The sequence below is a fragment of the Propithecus coquereli genome, unplaced genomic scaffold, assembly GCF_000956105.1.
Source record: "Propithecus coquereli isolate 6110/MARCELLA unplaced genomic scaffold, Pcoq_1.0 Scaffold25, whole genome shotgun sequence".
Lineage (NCBI taxonomy): Eukaryota > Metazoa > Chordata > Mammalia > Primates > Indriidae > Propithecus > Propithecus coquereli.
Window position 1 is genome coordinate 6,748,354 of NW_012148063.1, and position 18,401 is coordinate 6,766,754.

Below are 18,401 nucleotides of genomic sequence, written 5' to 3' on the forward strand. Positions count from 1 at the left end.
GGGCTTGTCAATTTGATTCATGCTACATTCACATCAACCCTCCACGTAGTGATTTCAGCGGTCATTGGTAGTCATTGCCTGGAACATTGCATCACTGGTAGTTGCAAAATGGTATCCTAATCTCATTATTCCTTCTGTATTGACTGGTATACTTACACAAAGAAAAAATTTGCCTCATCAACTGTTTGGTTCTTATGGGATACTGTTTGCAAGTAATGATAGGATAAATGTGGGGTTTGTGTTTTTTCCCGGTGTTTACTGGTTTTCAGACTAGTAAGTTTGCTCTATACCATTCTTTAAAGTGAGAATTTTATTTTTTAATGCCATAATGGACTCATGGGTTTTAGCATACATAAATTTTAGCATACTTGCCTCCATGCCTTATATGAATTTTTTTTATGCTCAAATTGTCTCATCCTTGGTCAGTGAGAACATCTTCAATTAGTTCCAGAGGTCTTTTGACATTTGCCGTACCTTCTGGTGTAACAAGATGTCCTGGGCTCATCATAGAACATGTTAATTTGTTTATGTCAAAAACCATTTACCCACCTCAGTTGCAAGGAGCACACCTAGTGCCCAGATCTTGATTCTAATACCATCTTTCAATAAACAGAACTATGAGTCCACAGAGAAACATCTAATTCAGGGACTGGAGTGGGACTACACTAAGCAGGAGCATCTTGTACTGTCAGAAAGTAAGGTGTAGAGCACAAAGGCACACATAATTATGGGGATACGTCAAAGGGACACAAGACTCAACTGAAAGAACTCCACTGGCCAAAGCTGGAGCAATTCGAGCAAGAAAATAAATAAAATTGTATTAGACTATACCCAAACTATAAAATAAATATTCATGACTCCGTACAGATAAAATAAATAAATGGGGAAGAATAGGCAAATCTCTCAGGCAGAAGAGTTACAGTCTACATAGCTGCTCCACCTTCAAGGAGGTGGAGCGTAATTCACCTCCCCTTAAGTGTGAGCTGTGCGTTGTCACTCCTCCAAAGAGTATCATGTGGAAAGGGGAGGAGGGTGTAATTTTATAGTGAAGAAACCAGACAAACACTTCCTCAGCCAGGTGTTCAAGGTTAGCATCACTAATAAGTCATGTTGCTGGTACGTACCATGGACACATGATGTGAAGAGCACTTCACCTTAGTGGTCTTCCTGCCCCAAAACCTGTAACCCCAGTCTATCATGAGAAAAATATTGGGCAAATACAAATTGCGGAGCATCCTTCAAAATGCCCCCTGAATCTTGCTGAAAAACCGACACAGTCAAGAGGAGCCTAAAGAATCATGACAACTAAATATAATGTGGTATCGGAGATGAGATTCCAGGACAGAAGAAGGACATAGGGTAAAAACTGAGGAAATCTGAATAAAGTATGACATTAGTCAGTGATAATATATTCATATTGGATTATTAGTTGTGACAAATACACCATACTAATGTAAGAGATTAATAGTTTCATAATAGGGGAAACTAGATGAAGGGTATATGGGGCCTCTGTACTGTCTTCACAATTTTTCTGTGAATCTAAAACTGTTCTAAAATTTAAAGTTCATTAGAAACTTTTAAAAAGTCATTTATCCTTTGATAATAGCTCAAAGAGTTAGTATTCATATGGTACATCAGTGTCTACAAACACAAATCCTTTCGTTGAGTGTCTCTTACAGTTTGTAGTTAGGCAAGGGAATTTTTTATGAGTGTTAGGCTCATATCTAAAAAGCGTGTAGGAGCTACGTATTTCAACCACTGTCAAAACAGAGTTGGGGTGGTAAAGGTCAAGCCAAGAGTAATCTCTTTTGCATCAGCTGAGTTTTTCACGGTCTTTATTGCTTAATGACCCCCACAGAGGGAACACCAGCACTCCATGGAGCCTTGTCTTAGTCTGGGGGCAGCACCATGTCTATGCCCAGACGGCTGATGAGCCTGAGGAGCATCTGCAGACCAAAGAGAGCTGCCCAGGACTCTGTGCAGCAGGTATGGGTCCTCAACCTTGAGGCGAACACTGGAGGAGCAGCCATGGGGGGAAGTGAATCATGAGAAAACAGTCAGGGATGTGAGTAGTTGACTTGCCTGTCAGACATCCAAGTAGAGATGCCAAGTAGAGATACTGGGTGGGATATGAAGTTAAAAGATTAAAGATAAGAATTTGGAAGTCATCAGTGTTCATTAGATGGTTAAACGTTGGATTTAAAGATAAGACTAGCCTGGGCATAGTGATACACACCTGTAGCCCCAGCTACTCGGGAGGCTGAGGCAGGAGGATCGCTTGAGCCCACGAGTTTGAGGCTGCAGTGAGCTATGATCATGCCACCGTACTCCAGCCTGGGCAACAGAGCAAGACCCTGTCTCTTAAAAAAAGGCGGGGGGGGGGCGGGGTAGATCAGATCACCAGGAAATCAGTGTAGACTAAAGAGAGCCCTGGAACTCTCTAACATTTAGAGTGTGGGAAGACGAAGATGTAGAAAAGGGGAGGTTGAGGGGGCGTTGGAAGACAAGCACAGTGGATGCTGTGTCTACCCATCCCCCAGCCGCTGTGACTGTGTGCTAGGGCTCACCCCTGCCACCTGGTTCCCTTTTTCACCCCCAACCCTGTTCTGCCACGTGGCTGGCAGCCCCGGATTGGCTCACAGGAGCACAAAAGGCTGCCCCTTGCCTCCACGTGAGACTAAGTGGTACAGTCACCCGCGAGCTCTCCGTGGGCTGGGGCTGCGGGAGCAGGTGTCACGTATCCCAGCCGCATCTACCGCCCTCACTGCCTTTCTCCAGAGGGCTCGGAGGAGAAACTTCAATAAACCACTCAGTGCGCGAGAACCCCGGTCTCAGGCTCTGCTTTCAGGGAACCTGACTGAAGACACCAAATAGAGAGGGTTTACCACGAGTGAGGAAAAGCGCCTTAGTAAATATTAGTCACTATTATTCCTTTTCCCAGAATACAATCTCCTACTTAGTTCAGACTGTTATTGTCCTCTTCTCAGGTGACACTGAGCTCCCTCCCTGTGGGTGCTCCTCCTCCACCTGGAGTGCTCTTCTCAATGCCCTCTTATTCCAGTAGCCGCTCTTAGGCCTGTGACTGTCAGAAAGGAGGAGCCACGTCCTCTGCCAGGTCTGGCCATGCCTCTTGCAGGCAGAGGGCTTTGGGAGTACAAGGGAAGGAGCAGGTAGTTCTGCCAGTGAGAGCTGGGAGACGTTTTCACAGAGGACATGACATTTGCAGGAAATCCTGTACCAACTTCAGGGCTTAACTCAAGATCCTCCTTGGAGCAGCCCCAAGCCCCTTAATTTAATGGTGTCAGGGTTAGCTGTGTGGGTTTGACAGCCTCTTTTCCCATTGCTCCTAAGCTGCAGCCGCCCCTCTGCAGCCTGGGTGTTGCCTCCCATTTCAGGAGCTCTCCAGGCATACGGGCCCTGCGGGGCTCACTTTCAAGCCATAGCAGGAGGGCAAAAAGAAATGCAGAGGGAGAGCATCAGGAATTATGAGAATTTACCCTCAGTTGATCACATCTTTTTGCCAGCCAGAATAGCCACCTTCCTAATATGTCCCATTCCTACAGGACTCCTGACTGTAGGACGTGCGTCTGGAGGGCATGGCTGTTGAGCCCCCCAGAGGGCCTCGTGTTGGTTCTATGGCAGGTACCTGGTAATGACAACTGCATACATGAGGCTCAGATTTCCTCCTGAGGAAGCTGTGGAGGGAGGAAAGGTGGGTGATGAGGGCATGTCCAGGAGCTGGGGGTCTCTTTGCTTAAGCACAGGTGAGCAGAGCATGGACCAAGATGTTCCAAACCAATAGGGTATACACGAATATGGAGATACATAGAGATTAGAAGCAGAATATGAAATAATTTTATACCCATCAGACAGAAAAAAAATTTAAAATCTGGCAGTACTGACTGCAATTAGGATATAAGGCAAAGGCAAACTGCTGATGGGATGTAAACTGTTCCTGTCACTTTGGAAAGTAACCTGTCCAAGGCCAGCAGAAGCAGGGCTGCATGTGCCTTTAGTCCATTCAGTCCGCTCCTAAGTATGTAGTCTGAGAAACACTCTCACACTTTCACAAGGAGGCTTGTAGCAAAATATTCATAACAGCATTGTTAGTGAAAGCAGGCACAGTCTGTTCTTATGCACAGCACTTCTGACACCAAATGTGTGTGTTTTTTCCACACCAACAACCAATTCTCCAACTCTCAGAGCAGCAGCAGGGTGTCTGCAGTCAGTTCTGACATTAACTGCCCAGTGTTAGCACAGACTGCGCAGGTTTAAGGGCTCCGTCCCACAAGACTGCCCCGCTTCCGACACCAGTCGCAAATTGGGTTCCCAGTTTGCCCACACTTCTGTCCAACTCGGTGACAAGTTGGGGGTACCCACAACTCCCCCCAGCCAGGTTTGATACTTTGCTAGAATGACTCACAGAACTCAAGAAGGTGCTTTACTTACTAGTTTATCATAAAAGATACAACTCAGGAAAAGGCAAATGGAAGAGATGCATAGGGTAAGGTATGAAGGAGGGAGAGAGCAATGGCAGAGCTTCCATGCCCCTCCAGGTGTGCCACCCTCCCAGCTCCTCCGTGTGTTCACCAGCCCGGCATGAAATCACTGGCCATTGGGGATGACAGTAGTCCCCCCCCCTTATCCCTGGGGGATACATTCCAAAAACACCAGGGGATGCCTGAAGCTGTGAATAGTCTTGAACTCTGTGTATGCTGTGTCAGTTGATGTGATAACTCAGCGGCTACGAGGTGACAGACAAGCAGGTTGCTTCTACAGTGTGGATACGCTAGACAAAGGGATGATTCACATCCCAGGCTGGATGTTGGGGGATTTCATCCTGCTACTCACATCAACTCAAAATTTAAAACTTGTGAACTGTTTACTTCTGGAATTTTCCTTTTAAAATTTTGGACCATTGAAAACAGCGGAAAGCGAAACCTTAGATAAGAGGGTACTGCTATAACTCGGTCTCCAGCCCCTCTCCCCTTCCAGAGGTCAGAGGTGGGGCTGCAAGTTTCAACCCTCAGATGACACAGTTGGTTCCTCTGGCAACCAGCTCCCATCCCAAAGCTTTTTAGCACCCGCCCCCCAGCCACCAATCATCCACTAGCATACAAAGCACGCTCTTACCACTCTGGAGATTCGAAGGGTTTTAGGAATTTTGTCTAGGAACTGGGGACAGAGGCAAAATATATATTTATTACAGCAGGGAAAGAAAAGGCAACTTAAATGTTTGCCAGTGAGGGAATGAATAAATAAATTGTGGCATATTCACACAGTGAAGACTATGCAGCAGTGAAAATAAATGAGTTAGAGCCACACTTGTCAACAGGGATGAATTTCACGACAGAGTGCTGAGTCAAAGAATACATAGAATTCTTTAAAGCTTACAGCATGCGAAAATGTTGATAATTTTTAAGCTGGATGGTGAGTACACAAAAAGTTACCAACCCAATTGCTCTTCTTTGGTATATATTAAAATTTTTCAGTAATATTTAAAATAAAAAGAAAAATCCACAAAATAGTGTATTGAGAATATGTGTGTGTGTGTGTGTGTGTGTGTGTGTGTATGACAAAAGTATAAAAATATGTATGAATTAAAAACATGAACTACCCAGGACAGTGGGTTTTTTCTCAGAAGAGGGAGGATTGAGGTCTGGGAGGGGTACACAGGGCTCTTGATAATACTGGTGATATTTTCTTAAGTGGAGTGAGACTACTTCTTGGTGAGTTTTTCTTTATTATGTATGCCATAAATATTGCCGAAACTTTTCAAAGTTATTAAATCTGTGGAGAGATTTTAACCGTCTCTCACTTCACTTTTCTTATCAGTAACATGAGATTATAGTAACGGTAATATTTAATACCTCCTTCTAAGATACTTGTGAAGATAAAATAAGCTAATATATGTAAAAATGACTTGAAAACTTTTTTTATTGCTAAAATATATTGTTCAAATTCACCGTCAAGTGATAGTTTTTTCAGAAGTATGAGAAGGTAGAAGTAGAATATATTCATTGTGAGAAAATCAGAAAGTATAGAAAAGTTCAAATAATAATTGTTTATATATACCATCACTAACATTTTAATTTATTTATTTTTAGTGTGATTTTTGTTGTCTCAGAACTAGCACTTGTTGATACAGTTGTTTCTAGGCCATTTTTGCATTACAGATGTGTGACAGCAAGACCACATACTTATTAAAAGAGAAAAAAAATGGGGCAAGTTCCTGTCAGTGTTCTGCCAGGTGCTCCTGGAGGTCAGGGAATCTCTTCCATGTGTGTGCGTCCTCCGCTTCAATTGGCTGAGTGATTGACAGCACAGGCCAGCTTGGTTGGCTGGGGTACCCTGAACAGGAGAGAGAAGACAGGGGCTCTGGCCTGGACCCTGACCCAGCCTTGCACCTGCTGTGTGACCTTAGGCGAGTCATTCACCTCATTAACCTAACTTTTCTCATCTGTGAGATAGAGTGGTTTATTATGTCTGTTTCAGCTCTAAATTAACTACTGATGACTACTGTATACACACCAAAAGTATTTACTTGAGAGTTAGTAGGAAATAATGATGGGGGAAATGCTAATTCATGGTGGTAAGGTGCTTTGCAACATCAATGAAGAGTACATGTGATTGAGCATGATGTGATGTATTATTTTCCAACCGGAAGGCTTGGAAAATAGCAGGAAGTAACTAACCTGTAGCTGTGAGTTTCCTGGGAAGTGTCCTAAAGAAGCTGGGACTGGAAAGTCGTCCCCCAGCACGTGCAGGTTCAAAACTAGAGACACCATAGTCCTTGGGTTCCAGGGCTCTAACCTTGACCTGTGTTTTCTGAATTCCTTTACTGTCTCTGGACCATTTCATTCATGGACTATTTTCAACAAATTGAATTAAATGAATGAATGAGAACTGGATTTGTGAACATTGAAATGAAAGAAATAAATTTGATTACCTGGAAATAAAATACAAAATTTTTCCCCAAATGTAGTCAGTGTTTCAGAGGGCTTAGGAAGAGAAACTCCTACAACTTGATAATAAAAAAGGCAACTCAATTAAAAATGGACAAAGGATCTGAATAGACATTTCTTCAAAAAAGATATATAAATGGCCAACAAACATATGAAGAGATGCCCAGCATCACTGGCATTCAGAGAAATGCAGGTCAAACTGCTTCCACTCACTAGAATGGCTATAATTTTTAAAAAACAGATAACAGCAAGTATTAGAGAGAATGTGGAGAAATTGGAACCCTGATACATTGCTGGTGGGAATGTAAATTGGTACAGCCACTTTGGAAAACAGTCTGGGAATTCCTCAAGAAGTTAAATGTAGGGTCGGCCTCAGTGGCTCCTGCCTATAATTCTAGCACTCTGGGAGGCTGAGGCAGGAGGATCTCTTGAGCTCAGGAGTTTGAGACCAGCCTGAGCAAGAGCGAGAACCCATGTCTACAAAAAATAGAAAAATTAGCCGGGCGTGGTGACACACCTGTAGTCCCAGCTACTTGGGAGGCTGAGGCAGGAGGATCATTTGAGCCCAGGACTTTGAGGTTGCTGTGAGCTGTGCTATGATGACGCCACTGCACTTTAGCCAGGGGACAGAGTGAGACTCTGTCTCCAAAAAAAAAAAAAAAAAGTTAAACAGAATTATCATTTGACCCAGCAACTCCACTCCTAGGCATATACCCAGGAGAAATGAAAACGTATGTCCATACAAAAAACTTGTATACAAACGTTCATAGCATTATTACTCATAATAGCCAAAAGGGTGGGAACAATCCAAATGTCCATTAGCTGATGAATGGATACGCAAACTCTGTTCTATCCGTACAATAGATGGCCACATAAAGGAGGTAACCTAGAAAACATGCTAAGGCAAAGGAGCCAGTTACAAAAGACCACATATTGTATGATTCCGTTTATATGAAATGTCCAGAATAGGCAAATCTATAGCCACAAGAGAGGAAAATTGGTTGCCTAGGGTGGAGGAAGGGGAGTAATATTGTGGGGTTAAGTGGTAATAGCTGGAAGGGGTGGGACTTTTGGCAGGGGATGATGAAGATGTTTTAAAATGTAATGGTTGTGCGACTCTGTGAATATACTAATAACCATTGAATTGTACATTTCCAATGAGTGAATTGTATGGTATGCGAATTTTGTCTCAACAAAGCTGTTACCTCTCCCTTCTCCCCCACCCCCTCCTCCAAAATCTCATTTGTACCAGTTTTTTTTTTTTCTTTTTTTTTTGAGACAGAGTCTCGCTCTGTTGCCCGTGCTAGAGTGAGTGCCGTGGCGTCAGCCTAGCTCACAGCAACCTCAAACTCCTGGGCTCAGGCGATCCTCCTGCCTCAGCCTCCCGAGTAGTTGGGACTACAGGCATGCGCCACCATGCCCGGCTAATTTTTTCTATATATTTTAGTTGTCTGATTAATTTCTTTCTATTTTTAGTAGAGACGGGGTCTCGCTCTTGCTCAGGCTGGTCTCGAACTCCTGAGCTCAAACGATCCGCTCGCCTCGGCCTCCCAGAGTGCTAGGTTTACAGGCGTGAGCCACCGCGCCCGGCCTCATTTGTACCAGTTTTAACATCTTACTCTTGAGAGAAAGAGTAAGGGAATAGAAATATGATTAATTGTCCTTCAAGAATGGTTCAGTTTAGAAAGATTTGTTGAATGTCTGCTCTGTACCTGGCACTCAGCAGGGCACTGAGAACAAAAGCAAGGAAGTTCTCGATCTGGTGAGGAACCTTTGAAGGAGCCAGTGCAGGATACCCAGGCACCAGAACTCTGTGTGGAAGGTGCCACAGTCAGAGCAGGAGGGAGTGCTGGGAACATCAGGGACGGAGTCACCCACCAGGCGTCCAGGGCAGAAGGGTACTCCCAGCCAGAGGTGGCATGAAGCATGTGGTGATGCTGGCTTCTGGGGTGCAGAGTTGGGTAGGGGGTGCCAATGGTAGGAGGCGGGTCTGGAAAGGGGGGTTAACTTTCAAACCATCTGTATCAAAGAAAAGGAAACTTTACAAGGAAGTGCTGTGCTGAACCAGTCTTTATCTTCTGGAATTTTTAGTTCACAGATTAATACAGAGCTCTCATTTACTGAATGTTCACGGCCTGGCACTGTTGTCACGTCCTCTCTCACGATACTCTTCACAGCTCCGTGAAGGGTGTGCTGCGAGGGCCCGCGTTGGCGGAGGAGATAGGGGCAGCAAGGGCTTCGCTAGCTGCCCACGGCTGTGCAGCTGGTGGGGGAGTGGCGGGGCCAGGAGGCGGGCCAGGCAGCCAGACCCAGGGCCCGCCCTCTCCGCACCTGACTCTCCGGGACATCGTGCAGCAGTCTGCAGAACCGTTGTTCTCAATGAATGTCTTCCAGCCTCTGTTTCAAGATGCTTTTGGTTCTTTGTTAAAATGACTAAATGTATCTAAAACTAAACTGGCAATCATTTTGTTTTTCTTGTACAATCGAAGTTGTTGCTGTTTCACTTAATAAATCACAGAATAAGAGGAACTGAGTGATGATAATCACAGGGATTTCTTATTTGAGCTATTTGTGTTTAGTGGTCACTCAAATTACATTCTTTTTAGGTTGAGGAAAATCTTTCTGGACATTGGTGATAACTGGTTGTTCGCTGAAGTGGCTTGCTGTATAAATATGTCTATCAACACCATTCGGAGGGATCTTGCATCAAAAAATGAACATCCTTGAGATGGGCTGATACTTGTTTTGCTCTCCATAAGAATAATTCTAGGTATAGGAAGCGAAGTGACTTATTTTAGGGCCTTAAATTACAACCTAGATAGGCTTTCAGCAGTTCTGCCCTATTTCTGGGACAAACTGGAGAGAGTAACAGGATGGCATTTTTTTGTAAAATCAAAGGCCTAGGTCAAAACTTAGCTTTTACTCTGACTTTTTAGCTGAACACACGCCTTCAGCTAACACCCTAAGCGTAGATGTTCTTTGGTGCCCACAGTAAACCCATTTGCCTTTAAAAGGGAAGAAAAGCTCCACCTTAGGATGCCTGGGCAAGTCCATAGCACCCTGGCACGTAACTTGGGCGACCGAAACGCAGCTGGCCCCAGTTGGTAATTCCTCAGCAGGCTGGTATGCCCTGACGTTGCCAAGTAGACGGGAGGACTTAGAGAGCAGGAAGTGGGCCGCTGGGAGATAAGGCAGGCAGCTGTGAGCTGCAGACGGGAGAGGAAATGAGAATGCTAGTCCGGAGAAACAGCATTAGCAGTTTGGCTTTGCTTTTAAACCGAGAATCACGAGGAGGATTTCTGTCTCTGACCAGTTGGAACTCAAAGACGTGGGTCAGTGGGGGCCACATTTCCATTTACTGCTGCATCTCAACTGATTAAGAATTTTAAAAAGATGAAGTTGAGTCAGTGAACATTTCGTTTATCCAATGACAGCGACTGTGTTGTCCTAAGACCAAGAAATCTTTAACTTTAGAAAAAATTTAAAACTATTTTTTGTCTCTGCTCTTTTGTGTCATGCCGTGACTGTGCAGCCTGTTTTCACGAAGGACAGGTTTGTTGTTGGTGGATGTTAAAGGCAAAAAGGAGGAAATATAGATAATGTGATTAGCCTCTATCCTCTGGGATATGACACCCTGTCATCAAATATTATTTTACAAAGAGGCTCATAGTAGATGTAAGGAAATAATTTAAATACCGACCAGTCATGAATATCATGTTCCATTCTGTGGTGCCATTTGAAGTGCATGAATGAGTGTGGGCTTAAATAATTAATGTGTATTTTTTAAGGACCGAATTGTAGCCACATGTACATTTGTGGATTGTAGTACTTGGGCCAAATCATTGTCGGACCTGGAAGAAGTCTATGATGTTGGTTTTTATTGACCATTTGGAAATTGTAAATTATATGACACATTCCATGTAATTTAAAGACTTTTATTATTGGTTCAACTTTTAAAAAAATTAAATCAGTAATCTCAATAGAGCATTTTACTAACTAGACTAGAAAAATGAATCCGGATTTGTTGCCCTCCTCTCCACCTGCGTTGAGCCCCCTCCTGTGTGTGTTCACAGCTCTGTGATTGCGTGTAGAGCACGGCATTATGTCCATTCAGTCCGCTGAACTCCACAGGGACAAAGATGTCTTAATCTCTGTTCTCACCACCTAATGGTGTCTGGTTTATCATAGGCAGGCAGCAGTATTTGCTATTGTTAAAATGCCTTTGAGAGTTGGAAACTAACCTACTCGAAATAGTTTTCAATACCATTTATAGTTCAAAGATACGATGTTATAAGAATATCTTCTAATTATATATTATCGTTTGGCACAATATATTCAAAATTGCTGTGTCAATATTCAGAGCTGAGCACACCTCTGTCCCCTTCCTCAAGCAGCACAGATCTGCTGGGGGTCGTGGGCACAAGCTGACAGTGACAGTGGATTGTGCAAGTGCTACATGGGCTGAGCTGTGACCAGGGCAAGGAAGGAGGGCTCCACAGAGGACTACGGCTGTCCGCACCCACGCATACTGCCTGTAGCGTGGTGAGCCGTCAACTAGGTTACGTTCAACTAGTGATTGCCAGGTCTCAAAAGATTGCAACCTCACAGCTTCCTCCAGTTTTTGCAGAGTTTTTAAAAAGAGCTATGATATTCTTTACATTTTAAGTGGGTAATAATTTCTTTCCTCTTGGAAAATTGGAGGATTTTGTTATACGTTTTACAGTATGATACCACCAAGTGTGGCCAACCAAGGCTGCTCGAGGCAGACTAAATCAGATCCTTCTCAGAGGTCTCTCGCAGCTCTCTGGTGCCCTGGAAGCAAGTTTAAAGACCTAAACTCAGGTGTGTCCATAGCATCACTTTGAGAAGTAGTGGGGTTTATGCGTTGGTCTGAAAGCAGGAAATATGTACTTTAGACAGATGGTGTGAGGAGGGGCTGGTCCTTGACCGTCAGTCCTCAGCCTCACTTTATATTTTCGAATATAAGTTAGAATTTGGAAATTGTTTACACCCGTCTCCCATGTTTATAATGATTACGATTAGTTTATTAGGTGCAAAGTGCTGGGAGTAGACTAGGGCTCGAATCTTTCTTTAATAGCAGGAGTGCTCTTGCTAAGGAACAATAGTCCCCATTTTATTGACACACAGTGTGTATCCACGTGTCTGTGGATGTTCTGACTGGCCAGCTGGAACTTACCTGAGGGCGGTGGGGGTGTTTCATAGCCTCCAACGCAGTATTAGTCACATAGCATGAACACACTAAATGCATGCTGAGTGTCTGAATTGGTTCATCACGATCACCAAGACAGGCCAGTTGGGGACAGGCTCAGGGAACTTCACCATGGGAACCTCACGGTATTGGTCTTGAGGCCCATGGTCTCCCAGGACCACCCAGAAGCTTTGTCCCCTCACTGCTCTTTCTGGGCTCGGTGAGGGCTGCCCTCAGACTGTTCCCGCATTTACCTGTTCTCACAAACCACCTACCGGAGTTTCTGCTTGTTTACACAAGGAAGTAATAGTTGAGGAAGATGAAAGTGATTTGTCTAGATTCAGAATTTCTCAAATTTAAAAACAAAGTTCTTATACTCACAAATTTTGAAATTTATAATTTCTTCATGTTTCCTCTGTGATAAACAACTTAGATGTTTCAACTGTGTATTTTTTTCAAAATTGGTCATATTTAGATGCTGAACTCTTAAGAAATAAGGTCGTCCAGAAAATATGTAGAAAATTTTGATTTAGGAGAAAAGCGAAATTAAGTGGGACTCACCCTTTCCTCTTTCTGTGCTAGATGAATGAACCCTGATTCAAATATGTAGTGAATTGTGTGAAAATAGTTTACCCACACGCAGGAGCAGCAGATGAAGGTTCATCTGCAGGAGGCAGGTGCTGGGTACAGATGGGCTCTGGGTCCTCTCTTTGTTTGTATGGCAGCGAGCACCTTAGTGTGCGTGTTACTGTCAGGAAGCCGTATGCATAGGCGTGGTTCCCTGTGGGACTGTCGCGTGTGGGCTCTGCCTGCCCCTCCACTGGTCCCCACATTCTTCCCCAGTCTTCTCCTTTGACAGACTGCATGCTAATTAGTTCTTGAAGTCTGATCACTTCATAGACGTAACCTTGGCCTGCTGATTTATCTCCTATGGTAAATATCTTCTTGGTTTTCTAGGTTGTGCTGGTGAGGTGGAATGAGCCATACCAGAAACTGGCCACATGTGATGCAGATGGAGGAATATTTGTGTGGATTCAGTACGAAGGCAGGTGGTCTGTGGAACTGGTCAACGACCGAGGGGCTCAGGTAAGTGGCGGCACCTCTTCAAACAAAAGACTGCTGGGTAAAGAAAGCTGGACCAAATATCAAGAGCAAACATGTTAGCATTGCACAGCGCTGAAAACTCTCCCCACAACTAGGTGGAGTAGAAATAAATAAAATTAGAATCCTGCCTGTCGTTTCTCTTGAATATGTCACTAGATAAAAAGAGAGAGTGCAAGATCATACATCCTTTTCTCTTCAACCATGCTGCTGTTGTGAAAACTCTCCAAGTTTCAAACTTTAATTAGATCTGTGAAACCATTTTTTACCCTTCAGTGTTGTGATTACACGTTAAATTTGGGTCCTCTGAAGTGCTTCTGGCGTATCACTTTTTTGCTTCCTGTTAAGAGGAATATTCCCTGTGTTGTAATCTTCATAGTTCTCTCCCAGAGGGCTTTACGTGATTGTTTCTCACAACCTGCTCACCAAGGGAAGAGTTTTTAACACATTCTTCTCTCAGGTTTCAATTAGCGTGGCCACCTGTTGTCATCTCTCAGCTCTTCCTTTCTGATAAAATTTGTCTCCGTGCTGAGGACTGAGCTGTGCTATTTCCAGAAAGGCTCCACGGAGTCTTCTATACATGGCACTCTTCTTCTCATGTTCTGTACATGTTCTGTACACGTCAGAGCAGGCAGTTCCCGTCCTGGGGATTTGACAAAACTATGACTTAAGAACCTGAGGCCTCCAGGGATGTTAATTGATGAGAAGTTTCTTGACTATTTCGACTCTCTCAGAATGATTTTCCAGTGACTGCCTTTCTATACACTTCTAAGGCACTGGATTCCCATCCTCCCCTCTCCCACCCATTGATTAAAAAAGCTGTGAGCTTCTCAAGTTTGAAAGATACAGACCAGTCAAGCGACATAAAATTGCAAGGAATGAAGCTGTTATGGTCAGTGACTGTTAGTAGGCTGAGGACCTACTAACAGTTTAAGATGCTGTCACAGAAGACAAACCTATTTCTTTGTAAAGACAGAGCATTTTTGTATGAGTTTATTTATTTGTTTGGTAGGGTAAGTGTAATAATATTAATTGACTCTGATAAGGCCTTATCAGTTTCCTGCATGCCTCTGTGGAGTGAGAAAAGGAAGTGATAGAAGCTGCCCTTGACCACTAACTGGCCTCCTTGCAGTAGAGCTGCAGTGTGGACATCTCCACGACTATGAGAAGTTTCGTCACCTTGAGGGTGGATTCGTGGTCACAAGCATGAACTCTGGAGTCAGACAACATCGGCCAAAAGTCTCACTTCATAACTTCTGTGTTGGGGATACTTAACTTGTCAGTGCCTCAGTTTCCTCATTTGTAATATAGGGACTATAATATACTGCCTCCGAGACTCACTGTGAGGATTAAGTGAGATGGTATACGGAAAGCACTCGTAGTACTGTCTGCACTTAGCAGTTGTCACTGCATCTTATCACAGGGCCTGCCACCTCACAGATCCTAGCGCAGAGCTGCCCTGCCTCGGAGCAGTAGCCCTAGGTTGTCACCAAAGACAAGTTTTAGGCCTTGAGGTAGCAACTTTTACGGTTTTTTGTGACATAGAGACCTCTTTAAGTTTGCCCATACAGGTCTCTAAAGTGCTGTAATTCTCCCATTAACCAAAGCACAGGACTCTTTTACCTAGAAAGGCCCCGTGAGGGGTGAGATGCGTCTTCATATTTAGGATGGCCAGAGGACTTTAAATCCTTACTCAGATGAAAGACAGGGAAGGGGGAGCTAGGACAGATGCCAACCAAGTGCTTGGCTTTTTCATGTGTTACTTCTTTTGATCTCCATAGGAACCCTATTCTGAAATATTGTTATTCTTGGTTAGTAGAAGAGAAAAATCCAGGTCAGGAGGTTCAGTAGCTTGTCCAAGGAAGTTCATGGATGATAAGCCAGAAACCAAACACCAGTTTGTTTGAGTCCAGAATGCTCCAGACACTGTCTTGTTCCCAGACAGAAACTATTTTCTCTTTTGGCAGAAATGCACATGTTCATAGTACAGTCATGTGCCACATGACAACATTTCAGTCAAGACAGACTGCTGTATGATGGTGGTCCTTTAAGATTATAATGGAGCCGAAAAAATCCTGTCGCCTAATGACGTCTAGCTGTCATAGCAAAGTGCAAAGCATTACTCACGTGTTTGTAGTGTTGCTGGTGTAAACAAGCTGTGCTGCCAGTGGTATAAAAGTCTAGCACATACAATTATGTATAATATATAATACTTGATAATAAACGATTATGTTACTCACATTTATCATACTATACTTTTTTAGAGTATACTCTTACTTATTTAAAAAAAAAAAACGGGAAACTGTAACAGGCAGGTCCTTTGGGAGGTATCCAGCAGAAGGCATTATTATCACAGGAGATGACAGCTTCATGACTGTTACGTCTCTGAAGACCCTCCAGCGGGACAAGATGCGGAGGCAGACAGTGATATTGATGCCCCTGACCCTGTGTAGGCCTATGCTAATATGTGTGTTTGTGTCTTAGTTTTTAACAAAAAAGTTTAAAAAGTAAAAAAGAAAAAAGAAATTAAATACAGACAAGCTTATAGAATAAGGATAGAAAGAAAATATTTTGTACAGCTGTATAGTGTGTTCGTGTTTTAAGCTAAGTGTTATTACAAGAGTCAAGAAGTTAAAAAAAATTTAAAAAGTTTATAAAGTAATGAAGTTACAGTGAGCTGTTAATTTATTATAGAAGAAAGAAAAATATTATTTTATGACTTTAGTGCAGTCTAGATGTACAGTGTCTATACAGTCTACAGTAGCATATAGTAATGCCCTAGGACTTCGCATTCACTCGCCACTCACTCACTCACTCACCCAGAGCTACTTCCAGTCCTACAAGCTCCATTCATGGTAAGTGCCCTCTACAGGTGTACCATTTTTTTATCTTTTATCCCGTATTTTTACTGTACCTTTTCTATGTTTAGATACGCAAATACCATTGTGTTATAGTTGCCTACAGCATTCAGTACAGTGATATGCTGTACAGGTTTGTAGCCCAGGAGCAGTAGGTTGTACCACATAGCCTAGGTGCGTAGTAGGCTTGTGTAAGTACACTTTGTGATATTCACACAACAATGAAATGGCCTAATGATGCATTTCTCAGAACATCCCCATCATTAAGTGATGTATGACTATATATCCAGAAGAGCTCAGACCGTATTATTGTTAGAGAGGCCTGCCCCATGAGCCAGGCAGCACCACCACCAGTCACATGATTTTCTCCTGGCAGAAGCCCCTCTCAGTAGGGGCCTGTTGTCACCTCCATATAGCAGCCATGCAGTCACCAACCCCATACAATCATCACACTGCTTGCATTTCTTTCCATTGAGAATTTGGAGCAGATGCACGTACTAGAAACAGGAAAGGGAGGATGAATTCAGACCTGGAGGCAAATGAGCTTACATGGACCACAGACCATCTGGAAGCACCCAGAATCTCACAAGTGCCTACCAAATTTGACTAAGGTAATCGCTGTGATTGTGATCTGATTCAGATTCTTACAAAATTTTGCTGTTTGGAACTCTGATTCTTCAAATCTTAGAATGAGTTGAGCAGCTGTTGTCATTTAAACGCTGGCATTTTGGCAGGGTTGGTTGCTTTTAATTGAGTTGGAGTCAAATCTTATTTGAATATTAAGGACATGACACACTGGTGATGATGAATCACTGATCAAGGGAGTGGTGGTTCTGTGTACCTGAAAAAGTATCTGGTGGTGGGAACGGTCTGTGGCTTGGAGGAGGAGCAACCTTGAAACCAGCTCAGAGAAAAATGCTCCTTTTTAGAAGAAATGACAGGCAATCCTTGTGGCATGCCTTTCATTGTCACAAAGTAATCAAACATTGGGCAAAAGCTAAGAGATGATTTAAGTTTCTTTTTCAGGAAATGATTGTGAGTCCTTTATTTCAGAAATGAGTTTGGAATAGTGCATGCGTTATTTTACACCATGAGTTACCGAGGACGGCTGTGCCAGGCACACACACTCCAAGACAGTCTGATGAAAAGCTGCCTCGGGCAGTGGCGTGATGAGCCTGCCACTCAGCTTCAATTAATTCACGTCTGATCACTCTTTTCAGTAAACAGGGCATTGCAACCCTCTGCCACTGAGAAACAACCAGAAGAAGGGGCATTGCCGCTTTTCCCCCCAGTATTTCATACTTGGTTTTCCCTGTTTTTCCAGTTATGATATATTCTTATCACTTTAAGCTGACCTAATAATAAACCCAATTAGTTCATGTCAACATCCTCTATTACCTACTTTTTGTGATATAAGATTGCTGTTATCTCTGTGGAGCTTCTTTTTATTGAAACTGTATATTTTAGCCTTCTATTAAAAAGATGTTTTTCCTTTTAGTACAAATCTTTTCCAAGATACATAGGTAAAATGCGTGTAAATAAATAGCATTATCTTTACAAAATGAAAGAACTTCTAAATTTTATTCCAGAATGTAATGTGTTATCTCTGAAAAATGTTGTTTTAAGTTCTTGAGAAAAACTAGATAGTATAATTGATTTGAACATAATGTCAATAAAGCCCAGGCTCTGAATTTATCTGAGAAAACAATTTGTTTTAGTAATCTCAGACCAGCTATTCAAGAGCTATCTCGTGGCCAGGCGCGCTGGCTGACACCTGTAATCCTAGCTTTCTGAAAGGCTGAGGTGGGAGGATAACTGCAGATCAGGGGTTTGACACCAGCCTGAGCACAGTGAGACCCTGTCTCTCTACTCTAGGAAAAAAAAAAAAAAAACAAGACAAGAACTATCTCACAACTCGATGCCATTCTCATGGTAGAGACATTACTTAACCGCACAACATAAACTCATAACCCTGGCTAAGAAAACAGCCAAAACTTCCTTTTGGTGTTTGTTCATTTATTTTCTTATTGCCTAAACGGTAATATATTTAATAATATCACAGATTTTAAATGTTATGTTAGCATTATATAATGAGAGAAAGCAAATTTCCAAACAATTTTTTACTGATGAAATTAAAAACTTGATTTATGGACACTAGAATTTGAATTTTATATAATTTCATGAATAACAAAATATCTTCTGTTGATTTTTTTTTTTCTCAACCTTTTAAAACTATTCTTAGTTTGTGGGTTATACAAAAATGGATGA

At 42.9% G+C, this 18,401-nt stretch overlaps 1 protein-coding gene across 2 annotated transcripts in view; it reads left to right on the plus strand.

The window, feature by feature from the left end:
- TULP4 (tubby like protein 4) overlaps window positions 1–18,401 on the plus strand; it is a 158,604-nt gene that overhangs the window by 68,499 nt on the left and 71,704 nt on the right. For both annotated transcript variants that reach the window (XM_012646853.1, XM_012646852.1), the window contains exon 2: window positions 13,132–13,260. In XM_012646853.1, the coding sequence (XP_012502307.1) occupies window positions 13,132–13,260 (129 nt within the window). The remainder of the gene's footprint in view (window positions 1–13,131; window positions 13,261–18,401) is intronic.